Below are 18,207 nucleotides of genomic sequence, written 5' to 3'. Positions count from 1 at the left end.
TGAGAGCGCTGTCCTCAGTGAAAGGCAACAGTGGAGGCTGGCAGGGCAGATGAGAGGTGAGAATTCATCTGAGTGCGAGTATAGAATGTAAGTACTGACATATATGCTTTTGTTGAAAACACCTGTCTGCCTCACAGGTGTTTCTCTAGGAAGGTTTTCGAGTCTTCAACATTCCAGAATATGTCGCGATACGGTAGTATAGCATTTGCTAGGATGCGCGTGCAAAGTTAATGCCGCACTGTTTTATCTCGGATATTATTAGTGACGAGGTGCACTATGAAGCATCTTTCAGCAGTTTCCGTAGAGGTAGTAATTTCCCCCTATTTTGGAGTGTGCAGACACAGATTTTTAGCGTTCGTATGTGTTAGCTGTATTGCCTACGTATAGGCTACTACCTACGTATATGTTGTACTGTAAACAGACCGGGTAGAAAATGGTTATAATTTATGTTCTCGAACTTAAGAAGAATATTGTCGTATTGAAAAACGATATATTTCCACTACAGAAACGCTTTTTGTAACAGACCTGCGTTATTAAATGCTTATCTACAATTCGTGATATTTTTGTGAAAGAAAAATCATAATATTTCTGTTCCAGATGAAGCATCCCCTTGTGGGACATTTTTTGCTGCAGCTTGTGAATTGTTGACGGCTATTGGTTAGCCAAAGCGAACATCATATTCGTTCAAGGATTATTATGAAAATGAGTAGGTTATATTAGAAGGCTGAAGGTCGTTAGCAGTACTTTGAAATATTAACGCTGTTTGTGATTGGGTAGCCTATAGATGCATTATAATGTATTATCCTATATGTAATACATGGCCATAGTTCCCAGAAGACACTACTACTATATTTAGACCTACCATTTATTTATAGCTAACAGCCATACAGCCATTTAACAAGAGCGGTTGCAGTGATGCATACACTGAAAACCAGGGAGAAACTTTGCTGCACGATATTGTTTTTGTATTTTATTGTATATTACTTTAATTTATTGAATATATCGAACTATTTTTGTCATTGCTACTACAACCTAACCCTAACAAATACAATAGTTGTTTTTTAAATCTTAAATCTACCCTGGGGACAGAAAAACTCCCTTAATTAAAGAATCACCCAAATATAGTATTTGCTTACATTTTTTTGTATTTCCATAAGGCTGCTATCTCCAATGCCTTTGAAAAAAAAACTGATAATAGGCAACTTTTGTTGGGTTGGTGTCTGGAGACAGCAATGATTAAATCAGATGAATCTGTTGTGTGGACAGTCTTTATACATCCTGATTGAAAATAAATGGGACTGTGCTGACATCTTTATTGGAGTATTTGAAGAGATTGCTTATTATATTTTTTTAAATATGTACACGGTACATAATATATAATTCTCCATGACATTAAAAAAGTCAGGGGTAAGGCTCAGTGTGCCTGTTGCATGTACTGCACAGTACTGTAAAGCGACATTTTGCCGTTTCTGTCTAGCGATCCTGTGGGAGTTTGCAGTGACAAAAGGCAGGCCTGTTCAACAAGCAGAGGCAGGGCAGGCTTTTGCAGTTAGTCTCTCCCACATTTACTTCCTTTTTTTGTCTCTGGGACTGGATTTCAGGTTCCTGATGTGTGCTTAGTTTGTTAGCAGATACTTATCCAGTGTTATAAATCTTGTGGCCTTTTAGAATAGTAACTGGATAGCCGATTGTTTCATCTGCCAATAAAGGTGCATATGAGGTGTGTGGCACAACAAGAATTAAAGGGAAATTAAACATGTAATTAAACCATTTATCCGCAGAACGTGTGAGATGTATTTCAGATTTCCAGTAATTATTTTTTCCCCCCAGTATTGAGCAGGGATCTTTTACCATATAAAGTTCAACAGCTGTATTGATCTGCTGGAAAAGAGTGCTGGGTCGCTCTGTATTTTTTTTTTTTTTACCACTTAAGCTTTTTATAGTTTGGTGTACTTTGCAGTAAATTAAAAAGAGACACTTATTCATGCAGAATGACAGTGTAGCGTCATTCTAAATAAATAAGTCAGCGTTAAGAATGGCTGTTATATTTACAGCCTCTTCTCTCTTCTTTTTCACTGACAGGAGCTCAATAGTGCAGAAGATGGACACCGAGTGCTTCAAAGGCTCCTCCTCTGCACTGAGCTCAGTGCCAAAAGCGGGGCCCTCTAAAGACTGATCACTTAATTAAAGTGAATGAATAATCAGATGGCGCCCACCATGGAGGGCACACACACCGTCCTGCGTCTGCACAAACCCGTCCGGGAGCTCAGCCGCATCAGCCCGTACATTCCTCCCGTCAAGAGGCAAAGGTTCACATACAAGGGCGGGGCTCCGTCCAGGGCCCAACCCCCTAATAGCCATGACCGGAGGGGGGAGGAGAGAGCAGGAGAAAAACAGAAGGGCCAGTCTTGTAAGAATGCGAGCGAGAGCCAGAACTCCAGGGAAGCAACAAAGGGTGCCATTGCGGAGCTCCACCGGCTCGGGGCTGAGCACCACCAGTTGCTGGCCGACCTCTTCGCTCTGTGCGCTGACTGTGCCGCCAGGGTCAGGATGGGCAACCAGGACGGAAAGCCCACGGATTACGAGGAGGGCGGGATGAGCCCACCTGCGGAGGTTTTGACTAGCAGCAACCTGCAGCACTCCCTCACCCTTTCCCCAGAGTACAAGAGGGCTGCCTCGCGCACTCGCAAGCTGAAGAAGCTGGGGGTGAAGAAGACGGACAGCGCGGAAGAGTTCCTGCAGAGCAAGATGAAGAAGAAAGTAAAGACCACCAAGATGGAGGCTACGGAAGGACTCCAGTCACTTGAAAATGAGAAGGGCTTGGAGACCCCTTCCTCCACACTGGGGTTTGACACATCAGGGACGGTTTTGAGCGGTGGCAATCTCACTATGGAGGACAACTTCCATGTCACTCAGGACGGTTGGGAATTCATGGAGGATTCCTGCAACTTTGAACCGGACATGGACCTTTGTAGTGAGCTCTCCGAATACGACAACGAGCTCTACCTTGGCTACGGTGTGAGCTCCAGTTTCCTGGAGGAGGTGCAGGACCAAATCCGACAGGAGCAAATGCTCAGCGGGAACAACGTACGCCCTTTTTATAACCAGGACAACGGTCCCAAGCAGGAGGAGACCCAGCAGCCCTCTGTACAGTCGGCCCTCCAGCTGTATGACCAGATCAGCAGGAGGGATGCAGGTGTTCGAGTGGTGGCCAAGGTGCAGGAGGCAGAGGGGGTGGTGCAGTGGGTCAGTCACACAGGCTCACATGTCCCTGCCAGCTCCTCGCAGCTTCCTTCCTCCGTGCCTCTGGAGGGCATGGTGACCCGGCACACCCAGGCACAGGCAGCTCTCCCAGCTGAGGATCAGGTAGCGCAGGGCGAGCTGCCGAACAAGCACCTGTACAGGGGGCTGCAGGCGGGCGACCTGGAGGAACCCGGGGAGTGGAGGGGACTGGAGGGCAGCACCACGTTTGGTGATGGCGTAGGGGTGGTGGAACCCTCAAGGTCTCTGCACCGAACTCACCAGCGCCCAGCCGATTCCAGCCCAGGGGCCTTGAAGAGCCCTTCCTCATCCTCTCTTTCGGGGGTCTTCAACACGTCCTATCCCGTCACAAACAGCCTGCAGAGCATGTCTCCTGTGATCTCGCCCCTGTCCTCCAAACTCCCCAGCCCTCAGCTCAACCATCGCATCGTTCTGCTGCCTGAGGAGGATGGGGGCCCTGACAGGGCTGGCAGGAAATGGCCTCAGGGGGCCGCTTCGGCCTTCGAGAGCGGAGATGAGCCCAAAGTCACCACGGAGATCATAGATAAAAACGGAAACAAAAGGACCATCACACGTTTGGATCTGAACCTCAGCAGGCAGGGGGGCGGCTCCAAGTGGACTGCTCCCAGCACGACCATGACCGTGCCCTCGACCGCAGGTGAGTGACTGTTGCTGAATGCACGAGCACACCTCTTTCATGCTTGGTGTTCGTCCTCTACCCCACACAAGGGTTTTCCATGCTTAAAGAATTACCTTACACTGGGATCAATAGATATTGTATTGGAGACTTCCTTGCAGAATTGCAGGCTTTAAGATAAGAAGATGAGCTTTGCTGGCTTTTGAAGTAGTGTGAAGTCTGTGCCTCTCCAATTTTGCATGTATAATACCTGCAGCAATGCAAGATTTAAAAGCAGTCAGGCTTCTGTGCCGACTCCAGGAGTTTTAATGCCCCCTGAATGGAAAGAGGAAACTAAAGGTGGCTTTGAAAGTGCAGCACTGCAGTACATCGACTGCCAAACAGGTCTGTTATCAGTAACGGAAGAAAACAGCCATTTTCACGTAACATTTTTCATGTGCGATAAACCTTGCTGTGTGCGGTACATTACCCACAAAGGTGTAAAACTTTGCACCACTAACGGTTGTTCGGAAAAACACGGCTACATGCAGCGCTCCAGTCATTCGCTGATGATCTTATTTTAATTGGGACGGCTTCCCAGCGTCAAGCTGAGGGCTGACCCGGTGTTCGTTCCCCAGCCGGTCATGTGACTCGCGGGTGAAAGGCACCCAACGGAGTGCAGCCAAGTGTAGCAAACCAGAATGAAGCCGGAGTCGGAGATTGATGCCCCCTGCTGATGAACCATTATTAACTATTTCAGTAGGAGTCCCAGATCAAAGGCCCGATGTCGGTGTGCAGATCAAACACATTCTCTCCCATGAAAACAACTCAACTAAAGCCCTGCCAATTTGCCCACTTAGTCTTCCACACCTTAAAAACATTCCCCGGAGAGTGGGAGGCAAATGTCAGATTTATATTGGCCATCTACAAAACTATTTTTGCAGGAAAAAGTGTGCACTTTATTAGGTATTTATTATACTTATTTTTTAGACTCAGACTAGGTCTTCTGCTGCTGTAGCCTATCCACTTAGAGGTTTGATGCATTGTGTGTTCACAGATGCTCTTCTGCATACCACTGTTGTAATGGTTATTTGTTATTTGCGTGACTGTCACCTTCTTGCCAGCTTGGACCAGTCTGGTCATTCTCCTCTGACATCTCTCATAGAACTGCTGCTCACTGGATGTTTTTTGTTTTGCACACCGTTCTCTGCAAACTCTAGAGACTGTTGTGCATGAAAATCCCAGGAGATCAGCAGTTTCTCCGATACTTAAACCACCCTGTCTGGTACCAACAATCATTCACTTAGTCACTTAGATCACATTTTTCCCCATATTGATGGTTGATGTGAACATTAACTGAAGCTGCTGACCCGTATGTGCATGATTGTATGCATTGCACTGCTGCCACACAATTGGCTGATCAGATAATCACATTAATAAGTAATAAAGTGCTCAGTGAGTATATTTATGGGTGTTTTAAGAAAAAGTGGACTGGAGAGCCAGAGAGTAATCTAGATAATCTATGCCGTGTTGCGTAGGCATTTTCACAATTCAGCAAACAACCAACTCTTTTTTAAGCCAGGCATTACAGCCTCATTGCATTAATAGAGTGATATTCCACTGTCTGTAAATTAATGTCCGTAAATGACTCCCCATCTCTTGTTCCTTATGGCAATAGGCATCGCCCACCATTTCCCACCACAAAGCCTCAGATAAGTCCACGTTCTGCCAGCTGATTTGCAGACCGATCTGATGATTTCAGTGGTGGCCTCCCATCTCTCGGCCTCAGTGGCTGATCTCATTTCGGCTTGGGAAACAGACCTCCATTTCACTCTTCATACAAAACAATGGAGATGGTTCACCAAGGCTGATTGTATCAGGGCCTGTCTTGTGCTTCATTTTAACGCAGTTACATCATTACACTGTTTAACTGCATTAATGACCTGTGTCCTTCTTATTCAACTTCCTGTGTTTGAGGTGACCTTTGTGTGACAGTCAGTGAGCTCGCGTTTTACACTTTACAGTATGTGATAAGGAATTTCGTATTCCAAAAGCTACATACTGTAGCAAAATTATGAAAGGTTTTGCAGCATAATATTGAGTATTATTGAAATAGGTATAGGTATGGGTTCTCAAAACTTCCCCGAACTTTCTGTTGAAATTTTCACTGTAAGAAATTGGATATGTCATTTTAGGATTAATTGGATCAGAACTGAAAGCACTTTCAAAGGAATCTGGCAATACACTTGAGGTAGTGCCCAAGTGTACCTTAGAAACATCATCGTAGCATAGCCAAGATTTGTAGTTGAGGATTCATCTCTGTGTCAAGATAAGGTTGTTTCCTTTGTCGGGTTACTACCTATGGCATAAACCATCATGTTCTCGAAGGAATCCATGAATAATACTATTTATTATGGTTAATGGAAAATATACTCAGACTCAAATACAGACTGCCAATGTCCAGTTTTATAATACCGTATCAATCCATCTTCAAGGCTCATGACTCTGCTTGTGACTTGTTCTGGAAACTCTGCTCAGACAACGGTTGCTTTTCACTGGCTTTCTGTGGAATCTGAATGTTTTGTTTGTTTTTAAATACCGAAGTATGCATCAGTGCCTTCCAAATCATTCCATGTCATTTCATTAGTGTAATTTGTTTGTGGGAGAAAAAGGCTCTTCATGGATATTGCCTAACACAGTCATTCAGGCCGAAAAGCCAATCAATGTGCAATAGCTTAGCAAAATACTCTGAGATCCTCCATGCATAGAGAATACTGTAGACCATTCATGCATATTGGTAACTATTTTGTTTCTTTTATACAGACGGGCAATTATTGAGATAGTCTTTCATTTATTTAGATGCAATTCTCATCTATACATTTCAGTTGGTTTTCTTTAAAGGTCAATTTGAATATGCGCTTCTGACTCAAATAAAGAGCAAGACTGACAAGAAAGAGGATCCAACACAGTGGAGACAATATCACAGAATTTCCATATGCCAACTCTCTCTGTAGGTATTCAAAAAAGGCTATTAGAATGCAGTAATGTTTTTGGTAGTTTGCATACTCCATGCACTACAGTAAATGCAGCCACAGCTGAGTTGCAGTTTAATGGCATGACGTCTCTTGAAGTTATAACATGAGAAATACATTAATTAGAATTGCCTTTGCAGTTACATGATGATATTAGGCCTTCATTAACACAGTATTTGTCCATCATTACCTTGTCTACGTACAGTAGAGGAGAGAGATTCATTTCAAAGAAATTATACATATGTCTTTGTGTTGTAATTTACGTTAAGGCAGCGATAGGATTTCTATTCAGAACATGTTTTTATGGAACTCTCAGAAATATTTAGTTTTCCATTTCTGTAAGGCCCAAATCTCACTGCATTGCTTCTGGAAAAGTACTGTAGACTCCTTTTTAAAGAAATAACAAAACCTTCCAAAATGACCGTTGATTGGTTAACCCCCTTATTTTGCCAAAATGTCAGTGTAATGGATGACATTATGCACTTTCCTGCAGAGTATGGAAGTAGCCACAAAAGAGCCACTCCAGTCTTGCTGTGACTGTTAAAAGCCCACAATTTAATATGGCTTTTTGGTTGTGTCCCAGTTTTGTCCAATAGTGAACTGAAGTGAGATTAGAGAATAATTTCAATGTACTATTGTGACTCTCTTTGCATCAAACAAAGACGGTGACATCGCAGGCTGTATTTCCATACACAAGGGGATGTTTCTGTTGTGCCAGGGAAAATATCGGGTTTACTGTTAACTGCTTCATGACACACATGAAAAAAATAACGAAAAAAAAAGATAACGAAAATAAAAAAAAATAGCGATATGCAATGTTATTAGAATATTAGGTAATTGCAATGTCTTTTATATTTTTCTGTTATTGTTTAATTCAGTGAATGATAGTTTTAATTTGCATAAATCTTCCAGCATTCATGAAAATAAGTTTCAGTACTAGTTGAATCCTTTATATGGAACATTGTGGTGGAGAAGGGTACATTGCCTGCCTTTGCATTGCATGGCCTGTGCTTGCGCTGTGTGTCGGCATTGACAGGCCAAAACCAAGTTTGCACTGACAGAGACATTCTAGAACATACAGCATGGGTGACAGTGCTGCTCACAAGAGCCCTGCACTGCTTTGATGCATAGTTCCCTTCCCCCAAAATAATTGCACCACATCTGGCTGACCTCCTCAAGTACTGACACAGGGAGACAAAATGGTCAGGTATTATTATTATCTAATATTTGTGTTTTATTGGTGGGTTTATTGATCATTTATACAAATCAGCCATTGAAGCATCAGACAAGTCCAGAACAAGTGGTAGAAGTCGCATAGATATAAAACAAAACAACAATCAGATCATACTCTGCACATACTTAGAGAGGGATTTGTGTCCGCAATGTAGCCTCACTAGATTCTTTCACGTCTCCTTACAGTGAACTAGAAAAGGTTATTTTTCCTAGCGACTAAAATCAAGATTCAACTCCCCTCTGCCTTTTGTTAAAGAGCTCTTGTTGTCTTGGCTGACCTCAATACTGTAGATATAATTTGATGATCCCTAGACAACTCTCTGCTAATCCTCAGATCAGGATTTTCTGTCATTCCTGGGACATGTTCAATATTTAATTACACTTGTTAACAAGGTCAAATGAAAACAGGGACAGAACAGGGCTGGGTAGAACATGCCCTTCATGGTTTATTCTGACAATGACCTCTAAATTTAGATCCTGTCTCTTTAAACCCCGTTGCTCCATGAATATTCCACCACCAGTGTTTCTACACATGTAGGGCACCCTGAAGAATTGGAGATATGGAGGAAAATATGTTAACAGAAATGAGTGGCATCTGGCCCTGTTAAGGAAGTGAAAGGGTTTTAGAAATATTGAATGTCACCACTATTATATTGAAAGTACAGAATAGATTATAGCTGAAGTATATCCTAGATTTCCTGTTTGAATTTTTGCTCAATCTTTATTATTGCTGGCATACGTTAGAGGAAATGATCATTGTAAACATACAATACACAGTCACAAGAGAACTACGTACACGTCACACTACATACTGTAATAGAGCCATGTACATACTTCCCAATTATCCAGCATACAGTCACTCACCAACTGTTGGCTGGCCAACATTTCATAATTGGCATTTATGTGGAATCTGGCAGACTGTTGAGGTAAGGCAGTTCAGATGAATATCAGCTGCTAAGAGAAGGAAAAATGGTTTTGTAATGGACCTGCTGATTGAGGTGTGCTGTAGTGCCAATTTGCACATTGCTATGACTAATAGAATGTCAATAGGTGCATGCTTGCTGGATCTCATTATTAGCACTGAGTGTGTTGATAACTCTCAATGGCAGAGGGGCTGGTTGTGTGCAGTAAAAGTGAGTGTGGTTCTTTCCTTATTTGAAAGTGTTAATGAATGGCCTCTCGATGTACCCCCCCAGATGTACCATTATTATATAAGCCAATCTGCCCAAGAGTCACATGAAACTGATCACTCAAGAGAACGGGTTGTTTGGCATCTCCATTTTGGCGTCGAGCAGGAAATCAACAGCACGCAGCACTGTTCCTGCAGCTAACCTAAATGATTAAAGACAAGGATCAGTTCTTTGCAGATGACTGGTTGTCAGTACAGTTTTTGTGGAAAGAGGGTAACGCTCTTTGTTTCGTTTGTCATAGTGATGTGTGACAGGCTTTTGAATGGAGCTCTTTGATTCACACCACAGGGATGTAATTGAAGGTTGAACATTTCTCTGTTCGCATTCTCAGTTCTGTCTCTTGCGCACGCTGTCACTGAACAAATCATGAAATGCCATGAGACAAAGGAGGACAAATGTTTGCTCGAAAGTTGAAACAGATAAAAGTTCGCTATTTCGTTTCAGTTTTTCTTACGGGTGAATTCATCGGTAAACAAAGACAAAAACTAAAAAAACTAAAGCAAAGAAACACATCTAATATATCGTGTCAAACTGATTAATCTTTCCTCCAGTTAGTCTTTGTGGTTGCATGGATTTTATGACTAAACAGGATGTCATGCTGGTTTTCCTGTAAGCAAAATAAAAATAAGAGGGGGGGGCAGGGGTGGAATTCCCTCACTCAGTAACACATGAGCTCTCTGTCCCAGAAATAGAAAGGACAATATTTTTCTATGGTGGAGTCGGGATGAAAAATTATTGTGTGGATCTGGTACACTACATTACTCATGTCTCCCTTAGGGTGCTTCTATGCTCAGCGTATTCATCTCCTCGCCCTACTGCTGTAAGCCACATCACTAATGACAGCCGTCAGGACGGCAGGAAACAAGTGCAGTGTCCGGGGGCCTGGCTTCGTGTTTTCAATCCAAGTTTATGGGTTTTCGAATTTCAATACCAGCAGGATGTGGGGGTCAAATTTCCTATAACTGAGATAAGTAATGTGAAACGCACCGGGGAAGAAGACAAAACCTTATCAGCAAAAGTAATTTGTTTGATTAGGTGAGTGTGTGTGCATGCGTGTGTGCGCGTGCGTATACTTGCGTGTGTTTACAGGATAAATTTGCAGAGTAACATGAGTTGATGAGATTAGACAGTTTCACCTGTCGATAGGCTCTGGGAGCAGATGCTGTTGGTGTTGTCACTGACCTCCAGACAGACCAGACCAGACAGCCCCCTGACTGTTCTAATGAGATCCAACCCCAGGGCCTCTCACAAACCAGGCCTCTGTAGCTCTTCAGAAAACAGTCTGATAAGAAATTAGTTGAAGGGAAGTGAATGTGTGTGTGTGTTTGTGTGTGTGTGCTTGTGTGTGCTTGTGTGTGTGTGTGTGTGTGTGTGTGTGTGTGTGTGTGTGTGTGTGTGTTTGTGTGTGTGTGACCATTTGTGCATGTGACCATTTGGTATTGCATGTGATTTTATGCTGTTCAGCTCAATGAAGGACCCATAGAAACCCATATAAATATTTTTTCAGTTGATGGTCTCTCTTATGCTGTATGAGGATACTTTTCATAAGGGTTCCCCATCTGTCACAGGCTTTTTAGGAGATTGTATCTGCTATTGCATGCCAGCAGGCTAATGAAACAAATCCCTCACCCTTGTTGCTTGCGTAGGATGAGATAGTGCATGTTCTTTCTTTGGAAGGGGGAGATTCAGCATATTTTTCAACAGTGACTGTAATGGCTGAATACTACCTCAGCTGGCAGTGTAGAAAATAGTGGCTGTATTAAAGGAGTACGCACACATGAGCTGCAGTGCTTGTGGCATAGTGGTGACATCAGCCAAGGGCTGCAGCTGTTTTCGGTTGGGGGGAAATAAGGTGACATGTTATGGAAAAACATATCAGTCGGGTTGACTGTCACTCCTAACAATACACAGCTCCACTGTTACCCATTCTCACTGAGCCAAGGTTTCTGAAGGAGGGCTTGTTTCTTAAAGGTACAATAGGTACGATTTTTGTGTTAAAACATTGTGACAAGACCATTTTAAATCCCTTCCTATCATTGAAAAAGGCTCACTGACATGTTGACTCACTCTCTGCCTGCGTTTATAGTCCTTAAATTTGGGTTTCAAAATATGCAGTTGATGGGCCGGCAGTCTATACCAAAACGTTTTATAACTACAATAATTCAAGCTCATGGTTGAAAATTGGTTCTAACTGCTTTGGCCTATGGCGTTTCAACGTCAGCACATTCACAGAGAAGGGGGAGGGATAAACAGTGTTGTAGTTTGAGTCTGTTTGTTGCTGCAATTCCTCTCTTGGCCATTGAAATTACCTATTGTACCTTTAACCTACATACAGTCCAGTTCTGCTGGGGGAGGTAGCCCTCAGTGTTACAGTAACGTGGAGAGTGGGCGGCCTGTAGTGTAGTGGTTAAGGTACATGACTGGGACCCGCAAGGTCGGTGGTTCGATCCCCGGTGTAGCCACATTAAGATCCGCACAGCCGTTGGGCCCTTGAGCAAGGCCCTTAACCCTACATTGCTCCAGGGGAGGATTGTCTCCTGCTTAGTCTAATCAACTATACGGCGCTCTGGATAAGAGCGTCTGCCAAATGCCATTAATGTAATGTACTGTAATGTAATGAGAGTGCAGCTCACTCAGTAGCACCAGAGCGGGGGTTCTGTTTCTCTCTCCGTGTCAGGTGAAAAGGATGAGTCCACATAACCGGCAGTGATTCATGGCGATGCTTGCGGTAGCCTGAGCACATCACCCTCTGCTAGCGCCCGGGCTGCGTTATGAAGTGCGCGGTCAGAGAGATGTCAGCAGACCGTGCTCTGCACCGCGCCATGAAAGTGAGAGAGTCCCTCTGTTCCTCTCTCCACTTTCTGTCTGACAACAGCTCACTACTTAAGACTGATTTGCAGCTTTTCAGATTGTGGGCATGTCGATCGATCACAGCAGGAAAAATGCGGGATGAGAAAGGTTTGCCTATTTGTGGGGTTGCTTGGTAACAACTGTGCCCTTTTTTGGCCGGAGAGTCCCTGCTGTGTGAGTCCAGGGAGAAATGTCAATGATGAGGTGCAGCTAAGGTCATTAACTGGCTGGGCACCATCAGAGAGTGAAGGTAGCATTGATACTGTAGCCATTTTCCTACTTACACACTGAAAAAATGCTCCATTGGATAAACCTAAAATTCTACATCAATTTGTTACACCTATGTATTATGTAGGTTTTCTCAAATGAACATTTTTAGGTTCATTCAAATGAACCTGTACATTTTAAAATGAGAAAACCTAAAGAGAATAGGTGTTACAATTGATGTAAAAATTGTAGGCTTATCCCCCTTTTTGTCAGTGCACTAATGAAAAGACTTTAGTGCAAAGACACTTTAGTGAGTAAAATATTTTTTTAATTCAGTCTAACATCCAGATTTCTACATTACATTCCTTTGGCTGCTATTACTGTATGTCTCACAGTTTAGTTTAGTATTATGTAGACAAAGTCCTCCTCTTGATCAGAATTTGTGTGGGATGTGCCATTTCCAGGATTAAATCTTTGAATTTACTATGGCTCTTGAGTTTAAATGAAGGGAATGATATTTTTACACAGGCAGCAGATGTAACACTCTCACTTCAGTAGCAGCTGCTCCCGTTCCCTTGTGTGTTTCTGCACCTGTGAGATCACACTCCAGCAAATGGGGAATAGAACTAGCTGCACTGTAAACCTGTAGGAGAGCCCAGGATGGAGGCTATGCCTCGATAGTGTGAAGCAATGGCCCAGGAATCTTTGGACTTACAACACGAGGTTGTAGGTTTGATTCTTATTCCGTGCAATGCTTGTTTATGGCAGTGAAAGCTGTGTGCATTGCTGTATCTTCTATGAACAATATTAACAGGCAACAAGTTTCTCTGATGGGTTAAAAACCCAGGGTAGTTGCAATACCTTATCTAGACTTAGGATGGCAATGTTCCTCAGTCTGGAAACTTTGCTACAGGTTTCAGGTTTGTTATTTTAAAACATGACATGCTCTCATGTGAATGTATTTAACATCAGCAGTCGTGAGAAAACACATGCATAACATCTGCTTGCCGTTGCTGTTAGCGATGTTATTGTTCATTTTTGGAGTGAGCACTTGAAACTGATATGCAAATGAGGCATTATTCAAAAGTGAAGTGTGAACTCAAACTGCTGAGGATATTGTACCAGCAGCGAGCGCTCTAAATGTGTCTTGTATAATTAAGCAGTTGTCTCTTGAACTGTGAACAAATTCAATAAAGAAAGACGATTTGCATGGAAATGTATTTTTAAACAGGGTTACTTAGAGAAGTATAAAAACAGTCTTATATTTCCCTCCCGTAGGAATTCTGTTTTCCTTCTATGTTCAGTTGGCGGTGGTGGCTACATCTGAGGCCTACAAGAGAGGACAAGAGCCCATTGAAAACTTACACCAAGGTCAGCTTAGAAAGATCTGCGTGCTTTTGAAGTTTACTTGAGGATTGGAGTATAAACAGCTATCCAGGAGGCTGAACCCTGAGCACTGGCAGTGAACCGTGAACCACGTCACGGTACGGCAGAAACACAGAGCCTCCCCCCTCTCTGCTCTGACATGGTGACTAACACGCAGCACGGCGTATCAGCTGACTCTTCGTGGGAAGCTGAAATGCCTGGCGAGGGAAATAATCGCTCCTTCAGGGGAGCGAGAGGAATTGGCAAGGTCAGGAGCAGAATTTAACTCTGCGTTTGGCTTCGCACTGACTTTGCAGTCAGCGTCTTGAGGCCCGCCTGCGTGACGGTGCATTATCATGGTATATTTGCTAGCTCAATCAGACTTTTACATTCAATTCCCTACAGTCTTTTCGTACACTACCTCTTCAGAATATTTCTCTCCTGATGGGTGCTTTCTGTGAGTGATTTGTATTCCAGTTTTGTGCTCTGATATTTCTATTCAGGCTAAGACCATAAATTCAAATATAACGCCTGTAGGTTTACATTTGGTTGTAATTTATTCATTTGACTGAGGCTTTCATCCGATGTGAGTGCTCATTTATCCAGCTGAATGTATTTACACTAGCAATCCGTGCAAAGCTCTATGCTGCGCTAAAGGGTACAGCATCAGTTGCTTCAGTGCTCCACACAAGCTGGATCAGTTATTTTTATCCAATGGGAGATTTGAAACCTTTTCCCAGGTAAATGAAAGGTAGTGTTGCAGCTGTGATGCTATAATGGTAGTGTTGTTCGGTGTTCCGTCAACCTAGAGATGCAAGTCAGGTCCAGTTACCTGCCCTGCTTCTCTCTCTCCCCTCTTTCTCTCTCTCTCGCCCTCTCTCTCTCTCTCTCTCTCTCTCTCTCTCCGTCTCTTAGTCTCTCTTTCTCTCTTCCTGTCGTGTGAGTACATTTCACTAGGGCCAGATAGCAGGCCTGTGTAGGTGCAGTCTGTGTTTGTGCTGCTGAGAAAGTGAACGTCAGTGTGTGTGGGACGTGTATATGGTAGGCCTGCACAGGGTTGAATTGTTTTGTCAGTATATGTGTTAGTATGGTAGTATTCGTATGCACATGCTATGGTGGAAATGTGTGCTTGTGCATGTCATAGACTATCAGTACCTGAGTATGCATGTAGATGGGCTTATGTGCCTATTTTTGTGTGTGTGTGTGTGTGTGTCCTGTGTAACTGTGTAATAATGTGATGGGTTTAGTGTCGGAGCTGCGCTGCTTGAAGCTGAGCAGTGAAGTTGAATGTAGATTTCATCTCAACATCCAAAATATAATCCTGCTTCATCAGTGCCCTGGGGTTTCTGTGTTTCTCCATTCACTCAGCCTTAAGTGAATCAGGAAATGGAGCACACATATTTGCTCCCTGACCATATATGTTAACATTTAATTGTCTGGTCATACCTTGCCTGTTTCCCACTGTCCTATGAGCTCATTGCACTAATTGTGAGCATGCTTGGCAAGTTTCACCACTGAATGTTTTGCAAGCAGTAGAGCTTGAGAAATTCAGTAAATCAAACATCTTACCCAACCTCTGTCCAGTCTTTGCTCTTCCACATTATTCAATATATATAATCTTAAGAGCACATTGACACTATATTCTGTGTTGGCAATAATAGATTGTTGCTATTGACTAATTTATGAATCTTTCAATATTTATGAGTGGGATATAAATAAGTCATACAGTACTGTACAAAAGACATAGGCACATGTAAAAAGAAATGCATAAAGCAAAGATGATGGACTGATGGATCTTTTGGTTCTCGTCACACACGCTGCATCAATAGGCCCCGCTACATCAGCAAAGGGTGACCTGTAGACTCTCAGTACAATTTGTGTAAATCAAACTGACAAACCACTCACAGCATTTCCTACAGAGCCAACTGAGGTTCATCGTACTCGCAAAGCCTTATATTTCATGGATTTTAACCCCCCCCCAGCCCCCCCCACCTCCACACACACACACGCACACACACACACTCTCAAAAAACACATGCAAGCACAAACAGGCACTCAACCCTGGAATAAATCAACATTTGTCATTGCCTTTTACTTACAATTACATAGAAGTGTGACTTTTGTTTTCTCCAAGTCAAGTTACGAACAAATGTTGATTGAAGCCAGGCAACATGCACATACACATACACACACACGCACACGCGCACACATGCCCACCCTGATCTTAGCCCACAAATAAAAAGCCCCATTGACAATTGCTGCACTTACAGTATTGATTCACATAATCAGTGAATGCAGGGCATGTACAATACTGCCTTTTCAAAAAGGGGATTATACTAATGGTATCTGAACCTAGGTGACCCTGTGTTGAAGGATGTGCTGACTCATCCACATTAATCCATGGTACATCACAGCTTATTGTATGGGCATCTTGTCCTTATGTGGAGTCCACTCTTTGGTCACATTTCATTAGTACTTAAAGAGCTTGACCTCAGTGCAAAAGCTGGTGCTCGAGATGGAACTGGAATAGCTAAGTACACAATCCAAATATGCAGGAATCAATTACTGTGACGTGACCTTTCCCCAAACACCCTCATGCGTACCCAGTCACCTCAGTGCCAGCTACCCTCTGCCTATTTATGCATTCATTGTGCAACTACCACTAAAATCTATTTGATAATGAGTGCATTACAAATGGAGATTTGCAGTCTAACCTTATTACAGATATGCTTTTTCTTGATGCATCAGTCATGAGTTAGTGTCTTAGCAAATGTGAGCACAGGAAGAGGCTGATTTTTCAGTGGCAGGGCAGGACATAGAGAGAAATAGTCACCCAAGGTCTGGCTGCTACTAACAGAGGGATTAAAATCTTTTTCTACCCAGTGGAATTCTCTTATGAGAGACTGAGCTGGGGCTTTGATATGGGAGCTGGGGTTACAGTACATTTTTAAAGAACATCCTTTGTTATGAAACTTAAACAAATCATTTACCGTTTTATCAGTGTGCATCATACAGCATGTTGTAATACAGTACAAGAATGACCTGCACTAGGCCTCATTCCTTCAATGCCTTAACAGTCATAAACGGTCCCCATTGAAAGACTCCAGAATAACATGTAGGCACTTTAAGGGGACATGGATGTAAATCAAAAGTACCATAGAGGGTTCTATTATGGTAGCTGAAAATTGTAATGTCATGCTAATGCTAGATTTTACCAAAAGCTTCAGGACTGTGTGTTGCCCTGTGTCTGCGCTACAGAGACTGATATCTGGCTGCTGGACGGAGATGATGCCATCTCTCAGAGTCACGTGGCCCCACCCAGTCTTCCCAGGCCTGACCACCTGGACTTTCTGAGGATCACTCCCCCAGAGGATGACATCATCGGTGACACGCCTTACTACCCGACCCTGGAGCTGACGGTGAGCGTCAGAGTGAAAGCTTTCAGATCAGCTGGGCTCTATTCAATATGAGGGCACAGATCAAGCCCAGAACGCATCGGTCATGTTCAACCTGAGCAGGAAGCCACATCTTTCTTATTTTTTGAGGGATAGTACTATAAAGAGCACTGGGCCGTTTTGGTCCTAAACCAGGAGGTGTGCAGCCAATCTAAGGAGTGCAGTTGAGCTCTTGTACAGCGCTTTGGATAAAGGCCCTATATAAATGCCAACCATTTAGATATCAATGTTTTTCTCCATCTTAATAAAACATAATAAGGGAATCCCATCGTAAGCAACTCAATCATTAAAAGTTCTCTCACCATGAGCACAGTGGCAAGTGTAGTATTACTCTCACCTCACTAGGAGTAAGTTTGGTTCAAGTCAGCCAGGATTATTTAGTTTACCAATACATTAGTTATTGCCAACTCCACATGAGGCACCTACCCAAAGATTACCAACTATCACAAGTGAGATATGACTGTCCTCATATTGATCCTTTTCTGCTCTGCGGGCTGTAGAGAGAAGAATAGTCATAGGCTTTGTGAGTGAGTGAACACACTTCTGCCGCAGAGATCCTTACGTGAGTGCAGATATAACTAATTAAGTGTAGTGATTTAATGTGTAGGGATTCAAAAGTTATTTTGAAATAATTGTACAAAAGTAAGGTCTCAAAGGTACAGTTGAGACCCTGCTGAAAATAACAGCTCAAGCTAGGTTTATAAACAGCTGGTAGCTGGTTGACCAGTTCAGCCCAGCTCCCAGCTTGATATGGTTTGACCAGCTCAAGCTATGCTTTGAAACAGTTCAGACAACCTACCAGTACTAGCTGGTTGGCCAGCTCATGCCCAGCTAGACCAGCTTTATGACCAGCCTGGCCATGCCCGTACCCAGCTCATCTTTCAGCCGGGCTGACGTGTCCCAACACAGCACTTCCTGTATAAGACAACTTCAGAATACTTAAAATATGTGTCATCCGTCATCAGCCCAGAAAAAAACTCTGACTAAAGTGTTGAAGA

The 18,207-nt window shown here is 43.2% G+C and overlaps 1 protein-coding gene across 1 annotated transcript; it reads left to right on the top strand.

Annotated features, from left to right (window-relative positions):
* The first annotated feature begins 44 nt into the window (after positions 1-44).
* LOC133107870 (formin-1-like) lies at positions 45-17,721 on the top strand. Its single transcript, XM_061217135.1, has 4 exons — positions 45-87; positions 2,083-3,919; positions 17,013-17,173; positions 17,710-17,721. The coding sequence occupies exons 2-4, from the start codon at positions 2,194-2,196 to the stop codon at positions 17,719-17,721; spliced, it is 1,899 nt and encodes a 632-aa protein (XP_061073119.1). The 5' UTR covers positions 45-87; positions 2,083-2,193.
* The last annotated feature ends 486 nt before the right edge of the window (positions 17,722-18,207 follow it).

Source organism: Conger conger, chromosome 1 (assembly GCF_963514075.1).
Source record: "Conger conger chromosome 1, fConCon1.1, whole genome shotgun sequence".
NCBI classification, from domain to species: Eukaryota; Metazoa; Chordata; class Actinopteri; order Anguilliformes; family Congridae; genus Conger; species Conger conger.
The sequence above is the reverse complement of the archived record's forward strand: the minus strand, read 5'-3'. Positions and strand labels throughout refer to the sequence as shown.

Coding starts and splice junctions, on each gene's coding strand:
- LOC133107870 (XM_061217135.1), top strand. CDS start 2,194: ATGAATAATCAGATGGCGCCCACCATGGAGGGCACACACACCGTCCTG. Junction 3,920..17,012: donor GACCGTGCCCTCGACCGCAG/GTGAGTGACTGT, acceptor TCTGCGCTACAG/AGACTGATATCTGGCTGCTG.